Below are 26,962 nucleotides of genomic sequence, written 5' to 3'. Positions count from 1 at the left end.
TTGTTAACTGACATCCTCACCTGAATGTTACATTTTCACTTCTCTTTTCTTCAGATTTCAAAGTCCCTCTTCAGTGGATCACACACAAAGGCCTCCTTCAGCTGATTTACTGCTGAGCTTCTGTTCTGCAACTCTGTGTCCATCGCAAATGCTCATCCACGGGCTTCAACTCATTAGCTGTTCTTTTTCTCCTCATCCAAGACTCACATCTTTTTTTCTACATTATCTTCCACAATGGGGCCACATTCTCTTCTTGTGTCCTTTCACTTTTTGCTACTTTCTATTGTAGGTGGAGTGCAAAGTCTCACTGCATATCCAGAGCTGATTTGGAAATCACCTTCTAGTGATCAGTGATCCTGAACTTGCCATCCATCTGCCCCTTTCCCCTCACTGCATAGTTCCCTGACACCATGCCCTTTTTATTTTCTACTTGTTCTACCATTGCAGGTGCATGAACACTAGAGGTCCAAGGGTGCACAGCCACGATCATGGAGGATTTACTTCCTAAACACCCTGCACTTCTACATGAGTCTTCCCTGGGCTTCTGCATCCTCCCCACATGGAGTGGGAAAGCTCAACAGAATGATCCTTAGCAACTTATCACAGACGTATACCTCTGAGTTTTTCAAGTTTACAGTTCTAGCTCAGGATATTGAAGCTGTATTGTATTAGTTTCCTGCTGCTTCACAATAAGTTGATACATACATAGTATCAACCACAACACCTACAATCTGGGCAGGATATGTGTCTGTCCTCTCCTCAGAGTCTCATAGGCTACAGTCAAGGTGTTGTCATGCCTGCACTCACATGTGGGTACACTTTTTCCAAGGCCAGTGAGGAGGTTTGCATCATCTCTTTTAGATGTGTCTTTCTGCAAAGAGGGCAGCCAGGAAACACACAGAGCTGAGTACTAACCCCAGCCATCTGCACCTACTCAGTGAGTTCTCACATCTTTCTTCTCCTTGACATTTACCTGTCTCATCTCCTCTGCTTTAACATATTCTCTATTTCTGTAACTGAATATCAGAAACTAGGATTGAACACAGAAAATACATCTATTTATTACAGCTCTGCACTTGAGAAATCCTAAGAGCATGTTGCCTTGATTGGACCACATCTCCTGAGGTCTTTCTTAGTGTTTCATAACATAGTGAAAGACATCACATGCTGAGATCCACGATCTGCCAGATCTGCCTATTTTTACCTCTAATTATAAAGCTAATAGGGCCTTTATGGGGCCTTCCCATCATGACCTCATATAATCCTAACTGCCTCCCAAACACACTGTTATCATATTCCTGGATCTGAATTTGAGCATTGAGTTTCTAACACTTGTTTGGTATGATGCATCTCCTCAGATCCAGCCCACTCTTTCTTAACTCCCTTTTCCACTCTTGAGCCTCAGTTTGTGCCTTGTTCAGGTCTATGCTTTCCTGCTAATTCCGGCTGCCTTTGGTTCCCCACAGAGATGCTCTTCTGGATAATCTTGGCTGGTTGCAGTAGGCTGCTACTCTCACTCTTCTAAACATTAAGGATTTTCACCGTAACCCACAGGGGCAATCAGATGACTTGTTTTCTAGTTTTTGTGTGGGCATTTCCAATTACCTCTTCTCTCTTACATCTGATCCTGTCATTGAAGGATCAATGGCTAGCTTTTCCCAGTTACTACAAATTCAGGATTTCCATCTTCTTACTCACTAAGACATGGTTCAGCTAGAGAACTATTCTTTCTTCTTCCTTTGTGTACAGCTGTATAAAATGTGAGTGTGCATGTGACACAGAGTGCACATGGAGATCAGAGGACAGCCTCAGATGCCGGTCCTCTTATCTGGTGCCACTGTGAACTTCTGGAGACCCTCCTGTCTCTGCTTCCCAACTTTGAGTACAAGTGCTGGGATCACAGATGCTGGAAGCACTTCCTTTGTCCATAAGTGAGTTCTAGGGATAACTCAGATATTAGGCCTAAGTAAACAGGATACACTGAGCCATCTCTCCAAGCAAACCTGTTCCTTTGAAAATTTTACTTATTTTTGAGTGAGGTCCTTCATTTTTTTAAAAATACATTTCATTGTTTAGACCTGTTTACATAGGCCAAGCTGGCCTGGATGTCACTGTAAAGCCGAGAATTTCTTTGAATTGGGATATTCCCATGTCCTCCTCCTGATTGCTGGGATTAGACATGAGTCAACATGCCCAGCTCTTTACACTTTCTAACTGCTCTAAAGTGATAGCCACAGTCATGGGAAATTATTTAAAACAGACATGATGCCATATCCTGGGATACTTTGGGCTTCTACATGCTCTACAAATGGTTCTAGAAAGCTCCATAGTACTCTTTTTGTAGCATTTGACTCAGCATGAATTCACATTGTGTATCTTCCAAGTTTACACATATAAGCTTTCATGAGAAATTGTGTTGTATTAGTTTTGTATTGCTCACAATAAGTTAACACAAATTCAGTGTTATAGAAACCACTTATACTTATAAGTAGAGTATGATGTGGTAACTCTTCTCCTCCAGGTCTCATGATTGAGTCAGAAAATAGACCCCCAAATTAGTTAGATGGAGGCCAGGGGTCACAATGGGAAATTTCTCTGTTGTCAGAACCTGAGCAGACAACTAGAAACATTCCACCTGCAGGATCATTCCCTGAGAAGACTTCAAAAGCCAGACTGCTTTTCCTGACTGCTAAAATAGACCCAATAAGGTCTCTTTTCTTGATGGGAGTTCCTTAAATGATAGAGTTTTCTTCCAATTTAGGACAATTGGATTTACTCTCCTTGTTCTATGTTTAGACAAGCTTATATATCTTCACTATGAGGAGACAGACAGATATGACCATAAACAACTTCTGGACTAACTAGGAGGAGGCATATGATTCCAAAGATAAACACCTTTCTTTAGAAAATTATGCCCTCAAACCAATATTTCTCTGGTACCAGAGGCCATTTTCCAGCTTCAGGCATTTATGAGGTGGACTAGGGCCCAATCCTAGAAGTAGCCAGTCAGCCTTAAACATAAAGGAAACTTAAGAATGACCACAGGGAGTAAGGATCACAAGTTTGGTGCAGGTGAGGGCAGTCACTCCTGTTGATATGAGCCTATACCACCATGAGTACTGCCAGCCATACTCCCAGGACTTCAAAGTTCAGGTGACATTATAGACATAGTTAGAAAGACAGGATGTCAAGGACATCTTTTATTTTTAGATGGACAGTGAACGCTCATCAGTTTGTAATTCTCTGGCCTTCTGAGACACTGAAACTCCTTGGATCCCTAATCTCTAAGTAAGAAATGCTTAATATTTCCTTTGCTTTGACTTGCTCTGGCTATAGTCTGGAAAACAGAGAAATATGGTGTTTTAAGAGCAGTACTAACTACAATACTATTATCCATATCTATACAGATCATCTATCCAGGAATCATTTGAATTCTTATATATGCAATTTTTTTTTGCTTTCTTGGAAGATTCAAACATCTACAGATATTGGTGGGTGGGATATACCCTATTAACCTACACCAATACTACATCTGTGGAGGATCAACATCATTCTGAAAAACTGGCAGGTGGGAATCCTCCATTTTCTCTTTCCAAGCCATCCTACTCACTGTCTCCTTATTCACTTCTGAGGGCCTACTCTTTGAATCAACTACTTTTGTGTGGTTCCTTGGCTCCATTTTTTTCCCTTAAGGAAAATGCCACATGAATTTGTTTCCACCAGAGTAACAATCTCACTTTATTGCAAGACTAAAATCTGATTAAATCTGACTTTAGAAAATTATCAGATGGCTCTGACCCATATACTGAAGTTCTAGGAAGTCCCAGAAACTAAACAGATTCACTAGGTTCCACCCTCCCAGAATAGACAAACAAAGCTGCAGAAAAGACTCCCAGAGAAGTTAAGATGCAAAGAAGACTCTGAGACAAGACCATCTGCCTGGAAGAGGTTTAAACCAACTGTTTTAAAGAGTGACTCTTCCAACTATTGAACTGCATTCAGGCTGTGCAATGTGCTCCAGGTTCCAAGCTTTTGCATGCTATTACACACGCTGGGTGTGGGACTTTGGTGATGAAGCTGTCTGAGTCATTTCTTCTCTTGTAGGTAACCCCTCACCCACACTCCTGTAACCTCAATCAAATTCATCAGTTTACAATAATGGAGTTTGGTGGTATGTGTACTTGGTCTGTCATGGGCTCCCTACCTGCGATGAGTAGGTATGTGTGTTGCATCAGGAAAAGTCTCATCACACAAGCAATGTTTTGTTGTATAGCCTGATGTCTTCCCTGAAAAGCTCAAAAGTTTTTGAAATGTTAATCTAACATTCCTCGATCTCTGGACTTTAGAGAAAAAGAACTGATTTAAATGGATACATTCATAAATGATTCAGTTTGAGACACCAGGAGGAAGCTACAAAAACTACCCATTGCACTAGAATATACTGTAGATTATGTGAAGATCACAGTCATGCTCTTCTATAATCCGTATCAAAGGAGACATAGCAACAAGGAAGGAGACAAAAGTAAAGGTGACAGGTAAGTAGTGGTCTTAGAGCTACACAGGCCTATGAATGCCTGTGAAAGCAAAGGAAGCTGCCATGAGCTGAGAGCTCCCGAGGCTGTCCTCTTCAGCCCTTGATGCTCAGACTGCCATGACTACTCAGAAGCTTTGGGGAAAGGAGGTAAATGTCTTAGTAGAATCTGGAACTAAATATGCAGTTCCCTTATCTGGTGTGAGTCTTTTCTCTCTCTTAGTTCATCATGAAGGACATCTTGAGAAAACCTTTAATATCATATTTCTTTGAGCCATTTTATATACAGCTGGGGATATTTACTCTATTTGTATATCTTCTTAATGATAGTAGAAACTCAATGCCTATGCTAGGAAGTAACATCCTTGTCTAAAGAAATACCACTATTTTCATGGCTCCAGGCCATGTGATCTATTTGCCCTTCAGTGAAACATAAACAATCCAGAAAATTGGATGACTCAGGGGAGAATTTTCCAGCATCTTCATTACCATCCCAGCCTATATTCATCTCAAGATCCCCACATCTTTCATCATCAAAGACAATATTTTCTAAGATTGGAAGCTGTTAATGGATTAGAAATCATTATAGACAGGTTAAAGTCACAGAGTCACAAAATCATGCAACAGTCTCTGTAACACCCCAATATTCAGAGTTTAAAAGGCTAATGAGGAATGGGGGCTAGTATAGGCCATCTTTGTTAACCACGCATGGTCTACATCCATCCTGTTGCCCCTATCTCTATCCTTTGTTAACATCACCCCACTTAGGAAAACAAATAGTTCACAGTCATGTTTGATGTATGTGAGGCACAGACATAGATGCAGACAGAACACACATACACATAAAATACAAATAAATAAAATTTAATTCTGAGGTGTCACAGTGCTCCTGCAATTCATATCTTTACAGCAGAGCAGTGACAGTGAACTCCCCACAAGGAACCTCTAAATAACAGAAAGTGACAATTCCACAGGGCCGGCCACAAAATCACTTGGGATTCACTTAAAATACTCTAGGGAATTCTTTGCTAATCCTAACTGCCATAGAGTGACACAAGAGCAGGTGTCCTGTGAGCACCAAGTCAAGCTTCCTGAGCTAATTTGCATATCGAGATATTGGCCACAGTGCAGATTGCTCAAATCATCTTTAAAGGCAACTTGCCTGTGCCCAGGAAGCAGCCTCTAGTCCAAGTCTCAGAATGGGGTCAGCTGCTCGTCTTCTGCTGTGGGTACTGCTGCTCTGGGTTCCAGGTGAGAGGGTGCAGGGCTAGGAGCATCACCTGTGACCATTGCTGTTTTTTATACCTTGATGTCTCGATCATTGAAATTATGACATTTAATTAGTCTTAAGACTCCTTTTATTTTATGGCTTCTCAGAGTGTAGTTCACGAGTGCTGTTACAAATTCCACATACATGATTGTTTTACACCGGGGTACTTTCAGTACATCTGTGACAGCAATGTGTGTTTATCATTCCAGGTTCCACTGGGGACATTGTGATGACTCAGTCTCCAGCTTCTTTGGCTGTATCTCCAGGGCAAAGTGCCACTATCTCCTGCAGGTCCAGCCAGGGTATCATTACAGCTGGTATTCATCTTATGAATTGGTATCAACAGAAACCAGGACAGTCCCCCAAACTCTTTATCTATGATGCATCTAAGGTAGCATCTGGAGTCCCTGCCAGGTTCAGCGGCAGTGGGTCTGGGACAGACTTCACCTTCACCATTCATCCTGTGGAGGCTGATGATGTTGCAACCCATTATTGTCAGCAAGGTCTAGAGCTTCCTCTCACAGTGCTCCAGGGCTAAACAAAAAACTCCTGGGGTCATTGAAGCTCAGTCTCTGAGCTGTTTCTCACCAGACATCTCATCCATGTGATTTTTAGAAATCCTGTTTGTAAAGAGAGCAAAGCTGTGAAACAGAGATTTCTTAAACTAATGTGTGTTTGTCCCACCATGTATGCTTTACCAATTATCAGTTTGCTTACTCAATAAAGACCTACCTGGTACTATTTTCAAGGCATTTCACTTTTACTGTTCAATACACCGAATAGACAACCAGTTTAAACTTACAGGAAAATTTCCTCAGTCTTTCAAAGTAAAAAATCAGAGCTTGAACATACAAGGCTGTTAGTTGTTTTGAAGACACCAGCTGACATCCTCACCCTAATGTCACATTTCCTCATCTATTTGCTTGAGGTTTCAAAGTCCCTCTTCAGCAGATCACACACTCAAGCCTCTTGCAGCTGATTTACTGCTCAGCTTCTGGTCTGCATCTCTGTGTCCATCACAGATACTCATCCAGCCGCTTAGACTCATTAGCTGTTCTTTTCTCCTCATTCAATACTCACATCTTTATATTATCTTCCACAATGTGGCCACATTCTCTTCCTGACATCTTCCACCTCACGCTATCTTAGTTTGTGAGTTGAGTGAAAAGTCTCACTATATCCAGAGCTGACCTTGAAATCACTATCTACTGCCCAGTGACCCTGATCTTGCAGCCCACCTACCCTTTCCCCCTTAGTGCTGAATTACACATCACCATGCCCAGATCCTTTTCTTTTCCTAGTTGTTCTACCATTGCAGGTGCATGAACTCTAGAGGCCCCAGACTGCACAGCCATGACCATGCAGGATTTACTTCCTAGACGCCCTTGATTTCTACGTGAGTCTGTCTTGGGCTTCTTCATTGTCCCTGTGTGGAATGGGAATGCTCAACAGAATGATCCTTAGTAACTTTTCTCAGGTGCACAACTCTGAATTTTTCAAATTTCCATTCCTAGCTCAGGATAGGAAACTGCATAGTATTAGTTTAACACTACTGTCCAATAAGTTAATACAAATGTAGTGACTTACAAGCACAACGCCTATAACCTAGGCACGGTCTATCTGGGTCCTCTGTGCAGGGTCTTAGAGGCTACAGTCAAGGCATTTTCAAGGCTTCACTCTTATCTGGGTACCCAGAGCATCTTTTTCCAAGGCCAGGGAGGAGGTTTGCACCATCTCTTTTAGATGCGTATTTCTGCAAAGAGGGCAGCCAGGAAACACTCACGGAACTGAGTACTACCCAGCCATCTGCACCTACTCTGTGAGTTCTCACATCTTTCTTCTCCTTGACATTTACCTGTCTCATCTCCTCTGCTTTAATTCTCTATTTCTGTAACTGAATACCAGAAACTAGGGATCTAACACAGAAAATTCATCTATTTATTACAGCTGTGCTCTTGAGGAATCCTAAGAGTATGTTGTTATAATTGTACCACATCTCCTCGGGGTTTTTTGGTATTTCACAACATAATTGAAAGGTTTTTTTTTTTCTTGTTCACTATGTCAGCAAGACCACCTTAATTCAGTTTAAATACTGCTAATGCTTACATTATCCTTGAATATGCATTTCTGGAATAAATAGTGGTGGTCTACAGCCATGACTTTTTTTTTTTCATTTTTCTTTATTAAGAAATTTTCTACTCACTCCACATACCACCCACAGTTCCCACCTCCTCCCTCCTCCCACCCCCCAGCCCTCTCTCCCGAGCAACCCCACATCCTCACATCCCCCAAATCAAGGTCTCCCATGGGGAGTCAGCAGAGCCCAGCACACTGAGCCTAGGCAGGTCCAAGCCCCTCCCCACTGCACCAAGGCTGTGCAAGGCGTCACACCACAGGCACCGGATTCCAGAAGCCTACCCATAGACCAGGGACAGATCCCGATCCCCCTGTCTGGGTGCCCCCCAAACAGTTCGAGCCAAACAACTGTCTTCCATATCCAGAGGGCCTAGTCCAGTCCCATGGGGGCTCCACAGCCACCGGTCCACAGTTCATGGGTTTCCACTAGTGTGGCCAGTCATCTCTGCATGTCCTCCCATCAAGATCTCTACGTCCCCGCCTGCAGAATCCCTCCTCTCTCTCATCGATTGGATTCCTGGAGCTCAGCCTGGTGCCTGGCCGTGGATCTCTGCGTATGCCTCTATCAGTCACTGGACAAAGGCTCTATGATGACAGTTAGGTTATTTGCTAGACCGGTCACCAGAGTAGACCAGTCCAGGCACCCTTTGGACCACTGCCAGTAGTCCAAGGTGGGGTCATCCTTGTGGATTCCTGAGAGCCTCCCCAGTACCCTGCCTCTTCCTATTCCCATGATGTTCTCATCTATCATGGTATCTTCCTCCTTGCCCTCCCACTCTGTGCCTGTTCCAGCTCGACCCTCCCATTTCCCTTTGTTCTCATCCCCCACTCCTCTCCCTTTGCCCCCCTCACACCCAGTCCACTCATGTAGGTATCGTTCACTTCTCCTTCACAGGGTCACCCATATGTCCCTCCTAGGGTCTTTCCCTGTTAGCTAGCCTCTCTGGAGCTTTGGGTTGCAGCAGCCATGACTTCTTGAAGAAATCTTGTTTCTTTATTCCCCTCCATTCCCCAATGGAGAGTCCTCTTTCTGATCCTGAAGTTGTAGGGAGGATATGTGTTAGTTTCTGTTGGGTTTACTTTTGCTTTGAGATTAAAGTTCCTCTGATCTCAGGTTTAAATTAATATCCTCAGGATTTCCGGAGCAAATGTGGGCTTCTCTTTGCATCTCTGTCCCATGTTTGGCCCAGAAACTGGAGTCCAAATGTCTGAGGCACTGTTCACTGTCCTTACTGTAAGAGCTGCTTTGGAGATGGGAGATAATGAAATAAGTTGTCATTGATTATCTCATTTTTGGATTTCCTCTTTTCTTCCTTCCATCCTTCTTTTGTTTCTTTGCATGTTTTCTTATACTATGTAACCTAATTTGTTGTTGTAATTTTTTTGAATATATCATTTTCCTAGGACTGTCAATCTCAGATAGCTCTCCTAATGTTTCTGCAAAGGTCACCTAATTTAAATATGTCTTAAATTTTAAGTAAAGCTTCTACTAGAGATCCTAGAACAGTTCTGCTGGAGAGCTGTAAGCCAATACTTTTTAGTGATTTCTCATGTTCTTTGTGATGGTACATTTGCCTGTTGATTGACACCAGCCACTCTCACACACATGGCCCAGGCATTTGCCTTTGTATTTGCTGACTGCTTTGCATGGGCCCCTCCAGCCCAGCTGCTCAGAACTTATAAACCAGGCCTTTACAGTGAGAAATGAGCTGCATCATTCAGCAGAGGGAACAAGATGGAGTTACAGACCCAGGTCCTCATGTCCTTGCTGCTCTGGGTGTCTGGTGAGAAATTAAAAAGTATTATAACCTTTCATAGTCACTTCTTTGTATAAAGGAAATTTACAATGTTTTCCAGTATGCAATATTTTTATACAATAATATTTGGACAATATGGCATTATAAGGACATTAAGTGACAAATTTCATCTGTATTAAATTCTGTTTTTTTTTTTTTAAATTATGCATGATCACTTGTTTTTCTGATTGAAGGTGCCTCTGCAGATATTGTGATGACCCAGTCTCCATCCTCCCTGGCTGTGTCAGTAGGAGAAAAGGTCACCATCAGCTGCAGGTCCAGTCAGAGTCTTTTATACAATAACAAGAACCGCTTAGCCTGGTACCAGCAGAAACCAGGGCAGTCTCCTAAATTGCTGATCTACTGGGGATCCACTCGGGACACTGGGGTCCCTGATCGCTTCACAGGCAGTGGGTCTGGGACAGATTACACTCTCACCATCAGCAGTGTCCAGGCTGAAGACCTGGCAGATTACTACTGTCAGCAGTTTCACAGTTATCCTCTCACAGTGCTTCAGCCTCCAACAAAAACCTCCTCTGAGAGTCTCACCAGCTGCCTGCACCACACACAGCCCTGGACCTGCACACTTCCCCCTTCTGCTTGAGAGTCGGTGTGGCTGAAACATTGATGGAGATAGTTTGCAGAGCCCAGCAGACTATAATGGGTTCAATGTCTCTTATGTCTTTTGGTATGAAAAACCTTTATGTGATAATGCAAAAAAGAACTCAGTATTATTTTCCTACTTTCTGTAACACATTAGCCCAAACTCTGTGTCTTGAATATAAGGGATTTATCTTTTCATAGTTCTGGAGATTTGATGTCCATCATAAGAGTCTGTGGGCTGAAGTGACAATGATGACAAACTGTATGTTGGTTTGGAGGCTGTGGAAGAGTGTTTCCTGCTTTTTCTAGATTCTGGAGGGCTTTCTTACCTCTTTACTGCTGTCATTTTTTTCTGTTTTTTCCTCTCCTTTCCATAGATTCTGTTACATTTTCTTACATTTTAGTTAATGAAGTACCTCTCTGTCTTCATGTGAGTGTGTGTTTGTGTGTCTCTGTGTCTGTTGTACATGTTTCTAGGTGCACATGTGACATGGCATAGTTGTGGAGGTCAGAGGATGCTTAGACTTGATTGTCTCTTTATCATTAAGTTCTGAGGACCAAGCTCAGGTTTGTCATCAAGCTTGGTGTTAAGTGTCTTTGCCATCTGGTCCATTTTGCTACCCCTTATAATCTTTTATTGATGTAAAGTCATTGGACACGATTTTCTTAAAAGCAATGCTTTTCCAGTATCTCATTATGGTGATACTTTATTTGTACTGAAATGTGATTTTATTTGTATGTTAATAAATAAAGTTGCCTGGGGGTCAGAGCTAATAGCAAGCCATAGCAGAAGTCTGGCAGTGGTAGCACACGCCCTTAATCCCCGATCACATGACAGGCAAATCTCTGTGTGTTCAAGGATACAGCCAGCATGGAGACACACGCCTTTAATCTCAATACCAACCATACAAGACCTGGAGATCTGTATAGACAGGCAGTGACGAGGAGGTCATGTGGCTGGGTTTACAACCAATGAGAAGGCAGAACAGAAAGTCAATAAAAAGACAGATACACAGGAAGTAGGTCTCTTTCTGAGGGGAAGGACGACAGCGGCAGTGAAGGGTAAGAAAGGTGGCTCTCAACTACTGCTCTGACCTCTTGGGCTTTTAACTCTGCATTTGGCTCTGTTTCTTGTTTAATAAGACCGTTACATCTACATCTCATATATTTTTACCATATGCACTAACCTTCCCCATTTCTCCTTCCCTTTCCTGCTATCTTTTCTTCCCTAGTCCCTCTTCTGCTTTTATCTGTCTATGTCATACATACAGGCACACCTCCATACTCAACACATACACATACATATACACATACATATATACATATACACAATAGATACACAATATCCACATACATATACATATATACACACATATGCTCATATATACACAAATACACACATGAATTTTACATACTTAGATTCTGTCAAGGAGGGAAAATATGACATTTGTTGCCTTTGTTTTTGGGCCCACATCTTCCTCTGAAGTCTCCATACCTGGTTTTCAGTGTGGAAACTGAGAAATCTCTGTCCACTTAATGTTGGATATAATTTTGTGTCAGCACATTCTGCCTTCCAGTCTTTACACTTCATATCAATTAATAAAGTTCAATGTTTTCAGAAGGAAACATTTTGTACTCTCATGTGAAAAATGTGCTAACTAATCATGTCCATGTTCTGATTAAGAAACTTATTGAGCACCTAACTTGGAGATATGGCAGGGGACAAGTATGTTACAGACTGCATAATGTTGCTGAAGGTCTCCCAATTCCTTAAAGCTGAGTGGTTCTCTGAGTGGTTCTGGGCAATAAATCCTTGAGTGTAGGTTGCTGAATTTAGAAAAGTCTCAAATAAACCAAATGGGTACTTAAGCCGACAGTCAGGAATCATAACAAAGAAAAACAAGATCATTACAAATCAAGTAAAAAATGATGTCTCCAATGGATCATAATTCCCTCAAGGATTCAACTCAAAGATCTAAATTGGTACAATGTTGAGTGAAGATTTGAAAAATGATGAATCACCAGAAAAGATACAAACAAAATATTTATTCAGTCAAGGCTGTAGGAAGGAAAGCTAATGATACATAGGTAGTCAAAAGCAAGATGGGTAAAATAATCAGCTACACAGCAGAAAAGGTGAATAAAGGAAAAAACACAATTGAAATGCTGGGAATTAAAATTAGAATGTATCAAATACAACCCTCAGAACAAAGAAATTAACAACAGTCTCAATAAAACAGAAGAAAGAGTATCCTGGATCAAGTTTGAAATAGAAATGGTATTGTAAAAGAAAATTATCATGACTGTAATGTCAAAGAATTCTATCCTGTGATGAAGAGACCCATACCAAGAATCATAAGGTACAGAAGAGCTGAGATTAAAAACCAAAGACACAGGGAACATATTGAATGAAATGAAAACAGAAAATTTCATAAAAGAGAAAAAAGTGACAAACACAGAAAGGCAGTTAGTTTTCTAATGGATGACACCAGAGAAGGACCTCTCCATGTCACAGATTGTGTCTATAATGTAAAAAATACAAAGATAAAAACCCATGTCCCATGATATAATTGAAAAATGCCAACTCAACTCCAAAGACAAACACATCTGAACTATCATTTGAAACTGTAAAGGCCAGAAAAGCATAGAACAATATATTTCAGGTCCTGATAGTAAGTAATTGTTAAATAAGTTAACCATCTCCAGCAAAATTATATTTTAAATTGAGGGAGAAACATGGACATTACAAGACAATCACAAACTAAGACATTTCAGTCATCCTTGTTCCACATCTAGTATCCTGTTATGAGTGAGTACATACCATGTTTGTCTTTCTGAGTCTGGGATACCTCACTCAGGATGATTTTTTCTAGATCCATCCATTTGTCTGCAAACCTCATGATGTCATTGTTTTTCTCTGCTGAGTAGTATTCCATTGTGTATATGTACCACATTTTGTTTATCCATTCTTCAGTTGAAGGGCATCTAGGTTGTTTCCATGTTCTGGCTATTACAAACAATGCTGATATGAACATAGCTGAACAAGTGCTCTTGTGGTGTGGTTGGGCATTCCTTGGGTATATGCCCAAGAGTGGTATAGCTGGATCTTGGGGGAGATGGATTCCCAATTTTCTAAGAAATCGCCATATTGATTTCCAAAGTGGTTGTACAAGCTTGCATTCCCACCAGCAGTGGAGGAGAGTTCCCCTAGCTCCACATCCTCTCCAGCATAAGGTGTCTTCAGTGTTTTTGATCTTAGCCATTCTGACAGGCGTAAGGTGGTATCTCAGAGTTGTTTTGATTTGCATTTCCCTGATGATTAGGGATGTTGAGCAATTCCTTAAATGTCTTTCAGCCATTTGAGTTTCCTCTGGTGAGAATTCTCTGTTTAGTTCTATAGCCCATTTCTTAATTGGACTGTTGGGCATTTTGGTGTCTAATTTCTTGAGTTCCTTATATATTCTGGATATCAGTCCTCTGTCAGATGTGGGATTGGTGAATATCTTTTCCCATTCTGTAGGCTGTCGCTTTGCTTTGTTGACCGTATCCTTTGCCCTACAAAAGCTTCTCAGTTTCAAGAGGTCCCATTGATTGATTGTTTCTCTCAGTGTCTGTGCTACTGGTGTTCTATTTAGAAAGTGGTCTCCTATGCCAATGCGTTCAAGACTACTTCCAACTTTCTCTTCTAGCAGGTTCAGAGTAGCTGGATTTATGTTGAGGTCCTTGATCCACTTGGACTTAAGTTTTGTGCACGGTGATAGATATGGATCTATTTGCAGCCTTCTACATGTTGATATCCAGTTTTGCCAGCACCATTTGTTGAAGATGCTTTCTTTTTTCCATTGTGCACTTTTGGCTTCTTTGTCAAAAATTATTTGTTCATAGGTGTGCGGATTAATGTCAGGGTCTTCAATTCGATTCCATTGGTCCACATGTCGGTTTTTATGCCAGTACCAAGCTGTTTTTATTACTGTAGCTCTATAGTACAGCTTGAAGTCAGGGATCGTGATGCCTCCAGAGGTTGTTTTATTGTACGGGATTCTTTTGGCTATCCTGGGTTTTTTGTTTTTCCATATGAAGTTGAGTATTATTCTTTCCAGGTCTGAGAAGAATTGTGTTGGTATTTTGATGGGGATTGCATTGAATCTGTAGATTGCTTTTGGTAAGATTGCCATTTTTACTATGTTAGTTCTGCCTATCCATGAGCATGGGAGATCTTTCCATTTTCTGACATCTTCTTCAATTTCTTTTTTCAGGGACTTAAAGTTCTTGTCATATAAGTCCTTCACTTGCTTGGTTAGTGTTACCCCAAGGTATTTTATGTCATTTGTGGCTATAGTAAAGGGTGATGTATCTCTGATTTCCTTCTCCGCTTTTTTGTCCATTGTATATAGGAGGGCTACTGATTTTTTTGAGTTGATCTTGTATCCTGCTATGTTGCTGAAGGTGTTTATAAGTTGTATCAGTTCCTTGGTGGAATCTTTGGGGTTGCTCAAGTATACTATCATGTCATCTGCAAATAGGGAAAGCTTGACTTCTTCCTTTCCGATTTGTATCCCCTTAATCTCCTTATGTTGTCTTATTGCTCTGGCTAGAACTTCAAGTACTCACATCACCAGGCAGGCTACCTGGAAAACAGGACCCCAAGAAAGACACAGGGATCGCCCAATGACAGAGAAATGGAATGAGATCTACATGAACAGCCTGGACATGAGTGGGGGTAGTGAAGGGCGAGGGTCGAGGGAAAGAGAGCTTGGGTGAGTGGGAGATCCCAGCTGGATCAACAACAGAGAGGGAGAACAAGGAATAGGAGACCATGGTAAATGAAGACCACATGAGAATAGGAAGAAACAAAGTGCTAGAGAGGCCCACAGAAATCCACAAAGATACCCCCACAACAGACTGCTGGCAATGGTCGAGAGACAGTCCGAACTGACCTACTCTGGTGATGGGATGGCCAAACACCCTAATTGTCGTGCTAAAAACCTCATCCAACTACTGAGGGATCTGGATGCAGAGATCCATGACTAGGCCCCAGGTGGATCTCTGGGAGTCCAATTAGAGAGAATGAGGAGGGTTTATATGAGCGAGAATTGTTGAGACCATGGTCGGATTAAGCACAGAGACAAATAGCCGAACGAACGGAAACACATGAAATATGAACCAATGGCTGAGGGGTCACCAACTGGATCAGGCCCTCTGAGTGGGTGAGACAGTTGATTGGCCTGATCTGTTTGGGAGGCATCCAGGCAGTGGCACCGGGTCCTGTGCTCATTGCATGAGTCGGCTGGTTGAAACCTGGGGCCTATGCAGGGTCCCTTGGCTCAGCCTGGGAGGAGGGGACTGGACCTACCTGGACTGAGTCCACCAGGTTGATCTCAGTCTGTGGGGAAGGCTTTGCCCTGGAGGAGATTGGAATGGGGGCGGGCTGGGGGGGAGGAAGGTGAGGGAGGCGGGAGGGGGGAGAACAAGGGAATCTGTGGCTGATATGTAGAACTGAATTGTATTGCAAAATAAAAATTAAAAAAAAATAAAAAAAAAAACAAACTAAGACATTTCATGACCATGAAGACAGTACTGTGGAAGATACTATAAAATACTATGCACATAGGATAAAGAGTGTTTCAATCATGAGAGCACAGACAAATGTTGATGTTATGAGAGGAACAGATGAACAATGGCTATCAGGAAAGTATCCAGTGTGTCCAACATTGTAAGCTAGAAAACTCCAATATAGTTGAGGACTAGGGAAAATGGAAAACAACCTAATAAATCTGGAAAATCCCCCCAAATTATAGACATTATAAAACATTTCTTAATAACCTTATGTGATGACAATTCACCAATAAAGATACAAATATTGTTGGAATAGGTTAAAGAATTACATCTAACACTCTAATTTGTCCAGGAAGCACACATAAGTGGTAATGATACACACATGTGCTGAGAGTCAAATGGAATAAATCTACCTAGAGATGGGGGCTCAAGCACAGCTCTGCTGATATCTGGTACAGTAGAATCCAAACAAAGCATAATCCAACACATAAGGAAATCACTACAAGAATCGAGTCATTGAAAGTACATAACAATTCCACATGTATACGCAGCGAACGTTGGGACTCAAATTTTATAAAATAAACCAGGATGCAATGGACATAGAAGGTCAGATATGTCCTGATACAATAGCAGAGGGTATTTTCAGTGCACCACTCTTTAGATTCACATTGAAAACCATCAGAGAAACGTTAGAATTAAACAATATGAAAAAGAATGGATGAATTAGACATCTAAAATATATCTCATTTACCATGTATACATGTACATTGTATATATGTATACATGATTAACATAAGGACCACCCGTATTCTTGCAAATGAAATCTAGGAGTATATTGAGAGCTGTGTACACTATAACCAAGTTGGTTTTGATTCAGGGGTGAAAGGTTGTCATTGTATACAATATTTTCCTATTTTTAATGCCTCCAGTTCAGGTGCCATTTAGAAGAGAAATGCTCATTATGAAAGAGCCTCACTGCTCAGCTAACCTGGGATTTTTCTTAAAGGCTGTGGTCCTGTGTGGAATTGATGGTGATTGTCCAGAGGGTCACAAAACCCAGCATCATTATCCTCCTTCTGTTTCAGAATAGGGACATTGCCAGGATATCTGTCACTCCGTTCACAGACCAAGCTGGGACTCCTAAACTGGATGCTGACTGACAGGAATTGTGGATTCTGAGGTAGTGTTACTGGTTACAGGGTAAATTTGTCCCCCATTTGTAAAGGCTTCATGTGGACTCAGCATTGGCTTTGGAGTGAGAAGATGGAGAGACCTGACTTATCCTCAGTGATGTCTGTCCACTCTAAGTTAGGTTTCCAGCCTCCTTCTTCATCCCATGCTCAGAGCTCACACTGCCTCTTCTGCTCCTGGTGACATTTAGATTAAAGCTACTTAGCAGAGCCAACATCCCCTTTTCCTCTAACCATGACACTTTGTTCTTTCTCCATCTTATTAAACCCAATTGTTTTCTCTTGGTGGGAAGTATCATAATGCAAGACATGTTGCTGTGATATACAAAACTTAGTTTAAGCTAGAGGAGATGGATCAGTGGATAAGAGCCCTTCCTGGTCTTGCAGAGGACATAGGTTCAGTTCCCAGCATCCCTATGGCAGTTCCCAACCATCTGCCCCACTAGTTCCAGGGGATCCAATTTCCTCTTTTTGAATCTGAGGGTAGTAGGCACACATGTGGTACACAGACATACACAAAGACTAAACACATATACACATAAACTACAAATAAAGATATCCTTCTGAAAAGTTTAATTCTGAGTAATCACAGTGCTCCTATACCTCACATCCTTTTCAGCAAGCAGAGTAATGGCAGTGTCCTCCCCACATGGAACTTTAAAATAACAGAATGTGATGATTTCACAGAGCCAGCCACAAAATCACTTGGGATACAATATAAAATGCTCTAGAAAATTTTTAGTTAATTCTATCTGCCCCAGAGTGACACAAGAGCAGGTGTCCTGTGAGCAGAATCAAGCTTTTCTGAGCTGATTTGCATATTGAGACATTAACCACAGTGCAGATTCCTCAAATGATCTTTAAAGGCAGCTTGCCAATGCCCATGAAGCAGCCTCTAATCCAGCTCACAGAGATGGGGGCAGCCGCTCTCCTGCTGAGGGTACTGCTGCTCTGGGTTCCAGGTGAGAGGGTGCAGTGTTGGGAACATCCCTTGTAGCCCTTGTTCTTTTCCATGCTTTAGTGTCCTGATCATTGAAATTATGTCATTTAATTGGCTTTAAGTTTTTCTTTTATTTTATGGCTTCTGAGAGAGTAGCTCATCACTAACACAGATTCCACATACGTGATTGTTTAATACTGGGCAAAATCAGTAAATCTGTGATAGCAAGTTGTGTTTATCATTCCAGACTGCACTGGTGACATTGTTCTGACCCAGTCTTCAGCTTCATTGCCTGTGTCTCTAGGCAGAGGGCAGCCATCTCCTGCAGGGCCAGTGAAAGTGTTAGTGCAGGTAGTATACATCTTATGCACACTGATACCAACAGAAACCAGGACAGCCCCCCAAACTCCTCATCTATGGACCATCCGACTTAGCATCTGGGGTCCCTGCCAGGTTCAGTGGCAGTGGGTCTGGGACAGACTTCACCCTCACCATCCATCCCGTGGAGGCTGATGATGCTGCAACCTATTACTGTCAGCAGAGTAGGGAGTATCCTCCCACAGTGCTCCAGGGCTAAACAAAAACCTCCTGGCGTTGCTGCTCACTGGAGTTCAGTCTCTGAGCTATTTCTCACTAGACATCTCAAACATGTCATTTTAGGAATCTTGTTTGTAAAAAGGGAAAAGCTGTGAAACAGGTCCCTTAAACTAATATGTGTGTTTGTCCTACTGTTGTGCCCACATTGCAAGACCCCCGAGCAAGACCACCATAGAGCTGATATCTGATGCAAAACTCACAGGGGTTTATTGATAACAAGCAAGCCTGGGATTGGTCCCTGTCCAATACTCTGACTGAGTTGGTGGAGGAGGATGACCCTGAGCTCTCAGAGTGAGGGGTTTTTAAAGGGAAAAACTGCAAATAGGGTGGTACAAGTCTTTACATCATATGATTGGGTGAGGGTGTGTAACCTTTGAATTTACCGTTTGGGGGTGGGTTACAGTTATCATGTTTGGGCAGACCAGGACAAGTCCCAGGCTTTGTCCTTGAGCTGCCATGGAGGCTGGCTGGCCTTGCATGTTCACATTGACCCATGCACGTAGCTCTAAGTTGGTGAGTAGACAATTGACTGAACCTTGAGCAGTCAGAGTACATGCAGAAAGGGAGCTACTGCAAGGACTATGTCTTTTGTTCATGGCCCTCCCAGAAACTGCTTGCTCAAGTCTCAGGAAACTGAAATTGAGGCCTGATCTCTGAGAGAAGACTGAGCAGCCTGTTATGGTGTCTGCTTGGTCTTTTCACTACCATATATGCTTCATAATTTTTCAATTTACTTCTTTATTAAAGACTTCCTTTTAAAAACATCATACATGTGTGTGCGCGCATGTGTCTGTGCACAAGTGTGCACATATGTGTGCACGTTAGTGTGTGCACATGCACCTGAGTGTGTATGTGTGTGTTCAATAGACTGAGTAGACAATCATTTTAAACTTACAGGAAACTTTTTTCAGTCTCTCAACATAATCAGAGCTTGAATACTGAAGGTTGTTACTTGTGTTGCAGACACATTCTCACCCTAATATCACATTTCCACTTCTATATGCTTGAGATTTCAAAGTCCTACTTTAGAGGATCATGCACTCAAGCCTCTTGCTTTCCTGCTAGTTCCCATTGCCTTTGGTGTTTTTAGGCAGACTTTTCTTTCCTGCCCACCATTCCCCAATAACTGACATGGAAACTCAATGTTAATGATAAATATTTGGCCAATAGCTCAGGCTTGTTACTAGCTAACTCTTAAATTTAAATTAATCCATATTTCTTATCTATTCCTTGCCATGTGACTTGGTATCTTTCCTCAGTTTAGCATGCCTATCTTATTTTTCTCTACATCTGCTCTGCTTGCTATTCTATGACTTTACTCAGTTTGGGTAGTTGGTGAGGCTTCTGGTACCAGGCATGATTTCCCTCTTGTTGAGTAGATCTTCAAGTCCAATTAGAAACCTGTTGGTTACAATCTGGGTATATATACTATTGTTGCCCTCTTAGGGTTATTGTACAGTGCTGCTCATTGGGGTTCATAGGTGTCATAGCTGAGAGAGACTGTTGGTTGCTTCTCTCCTTTGAACATTTGCTTGGTATCTTCTGGTTATCATGAAATATTTTCCTCATGGAGGAGGCATTCAAGTCAAATCCAGTACAGAGACCTCTGGGACCTGTGTCTGTAGTTGCATGGTGCAATATCACCTGTGAAACTTTAATGCAACACCAGGCATACAGGTTTATAAAGTAGGTATAAGATAAACATTAACTGATAACAAATTATGAGAAAATTTGTTTTAAAACAATTTTGTTACACTATAATATTATTTATTAGTGATAAAATGAAATATGGGTGTTAGTGACATGGGTGTGCTTGCTTAATTTTACAAATGAAATTGATCTTGTCTGAATATTTGATTTCATACTATGTAGTGCAACTTCAACATATTTCAGAATCAGTAGATATTGTGATTTTTATAATCATCAGTGCTGAGATTCCCAATTCACATCAATACATTAGAGAAAGTGGCAGAAGTATGCTTAGGGGCATTTCAGGAATTGTTTGAAATTCTTTCTAATCTCAAGCTAAACCATTTAAGCAGTTTTCATGTAAGTCAAGTCATTAACTTAAACTGCAACATGTTGAGTTAGACATTCTAACACTGTAGAACCCAAAGATGTATGAAACTGATACTTTCATGGTTAGGAATAATGGTAGGCGACTAAATTACTGTTTTTATCAGGGCAGAAAGTCTTGTATGTTCAGCAAAAGACTGCAATGCCTAATACAACATGCAGTGGTCTGAAATCTGAGCCAGTGTCTCAATTGCTGTGTCACATGATATGCTGACGTGCATAGTGTAAAGTGTGCATGTTTTGTGTCCAGAATCAAGACTACAGTGAAGTCCAATTACGTAACAGAGGTCTGTTGTAGCTAAAGTTTTCCTGCCTGGCCCACAGTCAGGACAAATCTCTCTCACCTGTCAGTCCCACAGCCATTCAGACCCGATCAAGTAAACACAGAGACTTATATTGCTTACAAACTGTATGGCCGTGGCAGGCTTCTTGCTAACTGTTCTTACAGCTTAAATTAATCCATTTCCATTAATCTATACCTTGCCACATGGCTCGTGGCTTACCAGCATCTTCACATGCTGTTTATCATCTTGGCGGCTGGCAGTGTCTCTCTGACTCAGCCTTCCACTTCCCAGCTTTATTCTCCTCTTTGTCCCGCCTACACTTCCTGCCTAGCCAATGGCCAATCAGTGTTTTATTTATTGACTAATTAGCAACACATTTGCCATACAGAACATCCCACAGCAGTCTGTACTGCCAGAAACATCTCAAAATCATTTTCTTTTAAGTAACATTTGGTTGACATGCTTTCATAATCTTTTGTCATAGGCAATGTTTTATGGTCTACAAATTCAGTTACATGACCACCAATTTAGTACCTGAGCTCTAGGATATGAACTTTTAGAAAAAGTGAAAAATTTGTCAGTGTTGGGCTTCAGTGTTGGATTATAACATGACTTCTTGAGAAAATCTTGCTTTTTCACTCTTTTTTTTTTATTACATTTTCTACTTCTCATACTGTTCTTTTCAGTCTCTAACATTTGGAAGGGTAGTGCCAAGTTTCTATTTGGCTTACATTTGCAATGATATCAAAAGGATGATAAATAAATCCATGGAATAAACTCTGTACCTATCTTTGCCTCCTTTTTCAATGCCTGGCATAGAAACTGCAGCTCAGTAGTTTGCAGTGATTTTTCAAAGCCTTAGGAAAGAAGGAGTTTCAATGCTTGGAATTTTGGTAGAGTGTGGTAAATAATTGGACCAAATTTTTTTACTTTTGCCTTCTGATTTTCCTTCTTTACTCCTCCCTTTATTCATCCACTGTCTTATTTCTGTTATTTTCTCATTCTTAAACTTTCCTTTCCTCTTTCCCTTCCCTCTACTTCTCTTTTACTCCCATCCTCCCATTTTACTTCCTTTCTTCCACCTCCCTTTTTCTCTTCTGTCCTTTGTCCTTTATTCCAAATTAATTTCTTTCACTTTGCTGTTTTCTGTTTTTACTCAACATGCTTAATGTTTCCCAAGGATTATTATTCTGAGGTAGTTCTACCACAATGTCTGTGAACAGATATAAGTATGTCTTTGGGTATATGCCCAAGAGTGGTATAGCTGGGTCTTGAGGAAGACTGATTGCCAATTTTCTGAGGAACCGCCATACTGATTTCCAAAGTGGCTGTACAAGTTTACACTCCAACCAACAGTGTGTGTGTGTGGGGTGATCCCCTTCCTGCAAATCCTTTCCAATATAAGCTGTCTCCAGTGTTTTTGATCTTAGCCATTCTGACAGCTGTAAGATGGTATCTCAGAGTTGTTTTCATTTGCATTTCTCTGATAACTAAGGATGTTGAGCAATTCCTTAAATGTCTTTTGGCCATTTGAGGTTCTTCTGTTGAGAATTCTCTGTTCAGCTCTTTAGCCCATTTTTTTTATTAGATTGCTCATTATTTTGATTTCTAGTTTCTTGAGTTCTTCATACATTTTGGAGATCAGCACTCTGTCAGATGTAGGGTGGGTGAAGAACTTTTCCCACTCTGTAAGCTCTTGTTTTGTCTTGTTTATTGTGTCCTTTGTCTTACAGAAGCTTCTTAGTTTCAGGAGGTCCCATTTATTAATTGTTTCTCTCAGTGTCTGTGCTACTGGTGCTATATTTAGGAATTGGTCTCCTGTGCCAATGCATTAAAGGCTATACTTTCTCTTTTCTCTTCTATCAGGATCATTATAACTGGATATATGTTGAGGTCTTTGATCCACTTGGACTTAAGTTTTGTGCATGGGGATAAATATGGATCAATTTTCAATCTTCTCCATGCTGACATCCAGTTATGCCAGCACCATTTGTTGAAGATGCTTTCTTTTTTCCATTACGCAGTTTTTTCTTTGTCAAAAATCAGGTGTGTGGGTTAATGTCAGGGTTTTCAATTTTATTCCATTGGTCCAATTATCAGGTTTTTATGTCAATACCAAGCTGTTTTTTTTATTACTATAGCTCTATAATAGAGCTTGAGGTCAGGGATGGTAATGCCTCCAGAAGTTGCTTTATTGAACAATTGTTTTAGTTATCTTGGTTTTATTTTGTTTTTCCATATGGTTGAATATTGTTCTTTCCAGGACTGTGAAGAATTGTGTTGTGATTTTGAAGGGGATTTTATTGAATCTGTAGATTGCTTTTGTTAAAATTGCCATGTTAATTTTACCTAACCATGAGCATGGGAGATTTTTCCATTTTCTGATATCTTCTTCAATTTCTTTCTTTTCAAAGACTTAAAGTTCTTGTCATACAAGTCTTTCATTTGCTTAGTTAGATTTACCCCAAGGTATTTTATATTATTGTGGCTATTATAAAGGGTAATGTTTCTCTGATTTCATTTTTGGCCTATTTATCATTTGTATATAGGAGAGCTTCTGATTTTTTTGAGCTAATCTTGTATCCTGCCATTTTACTGAAGGTGTTTATCAGGTGTAGAAGTTCCCTGGTAGAATTTTTGGGGTCACTTGATGATACTATCATATCATCTGTAAATAGCAAAAGTTTGTCTTTTTCCTTTCTAATTTGCATACCCTTGATCTTCTCTTGTTGTCTTATTCCTCTAGCTAAAACCCCAAGTACTATATTAAATAGATATGAGGAGAATGGACAGCCTTGTCTTGTTCCCCATTTTAGTGGAATAGCTTTGAGTTTCTCTCTATTTAATTTGATGTTGGCTGTTGACTTGCTGTAAATTGTCTTAATTATGTTTAGGCATGTTTCTTGTATTCCTGATCTCACCTTTATCATGAAAGGATGTTGGGTATTTTCAAAGGCTTTTTTGGCATCTAATGAGATGATAATTTTTTTCTTTCAGTTTGTTTATATGGTGTATTACATTGACAGATTTTTGTATGTTGAACCATCCTTACATCTCTGAGATGAAGCCTACTTGGTCTTGTTGGATAAGGCTTTTGATGTGTTCTTGGATTCGGTTTGCCAGTATTTTATTGAGTATTTTTGCATCAGTGTTCATGAGGGAGATTATTTTGTAATTCTCTTTCCTAGTTGCATCTTTGTGTGGTTGGAATATTAGGGTAACTGTAGTCTCATAAAAAGAATTTGCCAATGTTCGTTCAGTTTCTATTGTGTGGAACAATATCAGGAGTATTGGTATTAGCTCTTCTTTGAAATTCTGGTAGAACTCTGTCCTGATTTCCTGTGATCCTGGCCTGTTTTTGGTTGGGAGTCTTTCAATGACTGTTTCTATTTCCTTAGGGGTTATTGGTCTCTTTAAATTGTTTTTCTGGTCTTGATTTAATTTGAGATGTGGTACCTATCCAGTAAATTTTCCATTTCTTTTAGATTTTACAATTTTATGAAGTACATGTTTTTGAAGTATGACCTGATGATTCTCCTGATTTCCTCATTGTCTCTTTATGTTTCCCTTTTCATTTCTGATTTTGTTAATTTGGATGATCTCTCTGTCTTTTGGTTAGTTTGGATAAGGACTCATCTATCTTGTTGATTTTCTAAAAGAACCAACTCTTTGTTTCATTGATTCTTTGTGTTCTTCTCTTTGTTTCTATTCTATTGATTTTAGCTCTCAGTTTAAATATTTCCTGGAATCTGTTCCTCCAGGGTGATTTTACTTCTTTTTGTTCTAGAGCTTTTAGGTATGCTGTTAAGTCACTATTGCGAGATTTCTACAACTTCTTTATGTCTGCATTTAGTATTATCAATTTTCTGCTTAGCACTGCTTTCATAGTTTCCCATACATTTGAGTGTGTTGTGTATTCATCTTCATTGAATTCTGGCAAGTCCTTAATTTCTTTCTTTATTTCTTCCTTGGTCCATTGGTGAAAGAGTTGTACATTATTCAGTTTCCATGAATTTGTAGGCTTTCTGTAGCTTGTGTTGTTGTTGAATTCTAACTTTAAGCCATGGTGATCTGATAAGATAGAGGGGGTTATTCCAATTTTTTTGTATCTGTTGAGATTTGCTTTGTGAATCAGTATGTTGCCAGTTTTAGAGAAGGTTCCATGTTGTGCTGAGAAGAAGGTATAATCTTTTGTATTGGGTGAAGTGTTCTATAGATGTCTGCTAAGTCATTTTGAGTAATAACATCTTTTAGTTCCCTCCTTTCTGTGTCAAGTTTCTGTCTGGCAGACATGTCCATTAGTGGGAGTTCCTTGTTGATGTTTCCCACCATTAGTGTGTGGGCCTTGATGTATAATTTAATTTAAGCTTTAGTAATATTTCTTTTACGTGTGTGGTTGCCCTTGTATTTGGGACATAGATGTTCAGAATTGAGACTTCATCTTGATGGATTTTTTTTCCTGTGATGAATGTTTAATAACCTTTTTGATATCTTTTGATTAATTTTAGTTTGAAATCTATTTTGATAGATATTAGATTAGCTATACCAACTTGCTTCTTAGGTCCATTTGATTGGAAAGTCTTTTCCCAACCTTTTACTCTAAAATAATGTCTGTCTTTGAAGTTGAGTTATGTTTCTTGTATGCAGCAGAAAGATGGATCCTGTTTTCTTATCCATTCTGTTATCCTGTGTCTTTTTATATGCAAATTGAGTCCATTGATATTAATGGATATTAATGATCAGTGACTGTTAATTCTTGTTATCTTTTTGGTGGTAGTATGTGTGTATTTCCCTTCTTTGGGGTTTGCTGCTCTGGGTTTATCTATTGTCTGTGTTTGTGTGGGTACATCTAACTTCCTTAGGTTGGAGTTTTCCTTCTTGTGCTTTCTGTAGGGCTGGATTTATGGATAGGTATTGTTTAAATCTGGTTTGTCTTGGAATATTTTGTGTACTCCATGTGCGGTGACTAAATGTTTTGCTTGGTATAACAGTCTAGGCTAGCATCTGTAGTCTCTTAGTGTCTGCATTATGTCTACCCAGGACCTTCATGCTTTCAGAGTCTCCATTGAAAAGTCAGATGCTATTCTAATGGGTCTGTCTTTATAAGTCACATGGCCTTTTTCCTTTGCTGCTCTTAATATTTTTTCTTTATTCTGTATGCTTTTTCAGTTTGATTATTATGTGGTGAGGGAGTCTAGTTTATTTGGTGTTCTGTAAGCTTCTTGTATCTTCATAGACATGTCCTTTAGGTTGGGAACCTTTTCTTCTACGATTTTGTTGAAATTTTTTTTTGTGCCTTTGAGATGGAATTCTTCTCCTTCTTCTATCCCTATTATTTTTAGGTTTGGTCTTTCCATGGTGTCCCAGATATCCTGGACATTTTTGTGTTATGACTTTTTTGGCTTGAGTGTTTTCTTTGATTGTTGAATCTATTTCCTCTAATGTATCCTCCACACTAGAGATTCTCTCTTCCATCTCTTTTATTCTGTTGGTTATGGTTGTCTGTAGTTCCTGTTTGTTTAGTCAGATTTGCTATTTCTAGCATTCCCTCTGTTTATGTCTTTTTTATTGCTTCTATTTCAATTTTCATGACTTGAACTGTTTTTTTTCACCTCTTTGATTTTTTCCCCTTTGTTTTCTTTGCTTTCTTTAAGGTGTTTATTGATTTCTTCCAATTTTTTGTTTGTCTTTTCCTCCATTTCTTTAAGGGAATTTTTCATTTTTTCTTTAAAGTCATTTTTCTTTACTCAGAAGGCATTTGTGGGTCTGAAGAGATTCACATTGACTAGGAGCACCCACTGCTCTTTCAGAGGGTCTAGATTCAAATCCCAGTACCCACATGATGGCAGCTCATAGTAATTTGTAACTACAATTCTAGAAGCTCTGACTCCCTATTCTGGCTTCTGTAGGCACCAGGTAAACAGGTCATGCACAGACATGCATGCAGCCAAAACATCCAAAGACATGAAAATTAAAAATAGAT

General features: G+C 40.3%; 1 pseudogene and 2 gene segments (V, D, J or C); all 3 read left to right on the top strand.

Moving 5' to 3' along the window:
• The first annotated feature begins 5,730 nt into the window (after positions 1–5,730).
• On the top strand, positions 5,731–6,339 carry LOC131907028 (Ig kappa chain V-III region MOPC 63-like). The segment is given in 2 exon segments: positions 5,731–5,782; positions 6,011–6,339. Coding segments are annotated over 2 exon segments (381 nt in total).
• A 3,333-nt stretch (positions 6,340–9,672) lies between these two features.
• Positions 9,673–11,621, top strand: LOC131906421 (immunoglobulin kappa variable 4-1-like; the record flags this gene model as incomplete). The annotated part of the segment is given in 3 exon segments: positions 9,673–9,736; positions 9,928–10,227; positions 11,608–11,621. Coding segments are annotated over 3 exon segments (378 nt in total), but the record flags the coding sequence as incomplete, so codon positions are not given.
• Positions 11,622–17,995: 6,374 nt separating this feature from the next.
• Positions 17,996–18,599, top strand: LOC131906420 (Ig kappa chain V-III region PC 7940-like; annotated as a pseudogene).
• Positions 18,600–26,962: the final 8,363 nt, after the last annotated feature.

The sequence above is a fragment of the Peromyscus eremicus genome, chromosome 3 (genome assembly GCF_949786415.1).
Source record: "Peromyscus eremicus chromosome 3, PerEre_H2_v1, whole genome shotgun sequence".
In the NCBI taxonomy this organism is placed as follows: Eukaryota; Metazoa; Chordata; class Mammalia; order Rodentia; family Cricetidae; genus Peromyscus; species Peromyscus eremicus.
Note: the sequence above shows the minus strand (reverse complement) of the source record. Positions and strands in the feature narration are given on the sequence as shown.